The sequence below is a fragment of the Sphaeroforma arctica genome, assembly GCF_001186125.1.
Source record: "Sphaeroforma arctica JP610 unplaced genomic scaffold supercont1.1192, whole genome shotgun sequence".
Lineage (NCBI taxonomy): Eukaryota > Ichthyosporea > Ichthyophonida > Sphaeroforma > Sphaeroforma arctica.
In genome coordinates, this window is record NW_014039366.1 from 17,752 (window position 1) to 20,024 (window position 2,273).

Here is a 2,273-nt window from a genome sequence, read left to right on the forward strand (position 1 = left end):
TGTGTGTGTGTGTGTGTGTGCGTGTGTGTGTATGTACATATATAAATATATATATATAAATTGTACATTGTACACGCACACACACCTGTTTCAAGCAGTGGCGTGAGACCGTGCTGAGTGCCACCAGCACCTTGTCGAACTGCTCATCTCTGCCTGCGTGTAGTATGCGGCACAGTGTGTGTTCCGGTGTGTCTGGGGTCTTGCGCACCAGCCGCACCTTAGCAGCGGTCATAATTTTGAAACGTGAGAAAATAGTCTCCACTATTCGGCGGCTGACATTGAACTCGTCCGGAATGTTGCCCTGTGTCGACATATCTGAGTTTCCTTTTTTGAGGGTATAGGAAATGATAGGGTTCCGGGTTTATGGTTGAGTTCAGTTTGCCATTGTAGGTTATAAGTTCTGAACGTGAAACAACGCAGCGCCCTGGTACGAGTTCTCGCAGCAGGCGTACAACTATATTTGGAGCGGTCTAAAAATAGAACCTCTGGGGCAGCCTACTCTGCTGAAATTATTCACATGTAGGCGGACAGTGCCGGCATACTATACTCACCTAACCACAGTGCCGGTTTATTATACTCGCGTGAAGACAGTTAGTTTATTTTTGTTGTACTCGCCTAGTAACAAGACCAGTGAATTATACTCACCTGCGGACAGAGCCGACTTATTGTACGATGGTATTGGCGACGTTGACTTTGACATAGGTATATCATCGGCCCCTTCCTCCACTATGCCAGAGGGTCGATCTACAAACTCGCCACTACACCTGAGCACGTGGAGATACATATGATGATATATTGTATGTTGATATAGGTTTGTATGTACGTATGACTTGTTATTACTTATGGCGTACGTGGAGATACATATGAAGAGCTATCATGTCGTAAGTTGATATAGGTTTGTATGTACGGATGGTTTGTTTTTGCGGGCAATTTAACTGTATTAAAAGGGATATGAAGAATCTTTAAATCAGCATGTTTAATTGGTCACAAAAATCCATTTATACGGTTAAGGTTTTAGGGATAGAAATAGGAGTCTCTAACAGAGATGGTCAGATCAGACGGGTTGCATTTGGGTAAAAATACGCATATGCATCCAAATGTGGAATGAATTCGAACGCGTGTGTAAAACACTGGAGGTACACAATTAGGAGTACAAAAGAAATGCAATATAATTAGACGTACACAAGGGAATGTAATACAATTAGACGTATCTGGGTGCACAGAGAAATACAAATATCATGTGCTGCATGTGTATCGTGACTAATTGCGAGTGAACAGGCGTTCTCCAGCCCACCCATATGTTCGTAGGGTTTAGTAATTTAGGGTTTCCTAAACCCTAAAAACCCTAAACCGTAAAACTAACTCGCCACACTCGTGAAAGGTGCCCTCATTCCAGTTTCATTTACACAAGCCATTCCTGATCAGATAGTATCGTTCACCTTTAAGGCCGCTACACTCTACCCGCATGCCTCGCTATAAGCTCTACAGACGGTACTGTACTAAAGCGTGCACTGTGCTATACATACACGTGCTTTGCGATACACATACAAAGACCAAGTGCTACTACCTACCCATACACTCGCACACTATCTGATACTTACCTACGCACGCAAACAATATTATACCCAACTACCCACGCTCTCTGCCTTATACATACCAACACACACATACAGTCACATACCTACAGACGCATGCAAACTGTCTTATACCTACCTACGCTCGCACTCTGTCCTATACATACCAACACACGCATACAGTCATATACGTCATACGCATACATACTGTCATATACCTACCTACGCTCGCACTCTGTCAAAAACATACAAACACAAGCATACAGTCATATACTTACATACACATACATACTGTGTTATACCTACCTACGCTCGCACTCTGTCTTCTACATACCAACACCCGCATACAGTCATGTACTTACATACGCTTACATACTGTCTTATACCTATCTACGCTCGCACTCTGTCTTCTACCTACCTACGCTGACTAGCTCCGCTGTGCGAGTCTGATGCCTCGGCTGGCTTGGGGTTTGTGTTCAGATACATCATACTAGCGGTGTCCATATCTATTCCATTGGACTTGCGCCAAGACGCTGGGGACGAGGCAGATCGCGCCCCTAAGAGAATATGTGGTCAAAATATAGATGCTTTAACAAAGTATTCATTTAAATATACGTGCATATGCAGATACATATACATATTAAATATTGCACTATGAGGCAGTGTTTGTGCTGTAGTATGTGTTACTGAGACAAATAT

The 2,273-nt window shown here is 43.2% G+C and overlaps 1 protein-coding gene across 1 annotated transcript; it reads right to left on the reverse strand.

Moving 5' to 3' along the window:
- Positions 1–83: 83 nt before the first annotated feature.
- On the reverse strand, positions 84–326 carry SARC_10275 (hypothetical protein; the record flags this gene model as incomplete). The annotated part of the gene is made up of 1 exon (XM_014295688.1): positions 84–326. A coding segment is annotated over exon 1 (230 nt), but the record flags the coding sequence as incomplete, so codon positions are not given.
- Between the last annotated feature and the right edge of the window lie 1,947 nt (positions 327–2,273).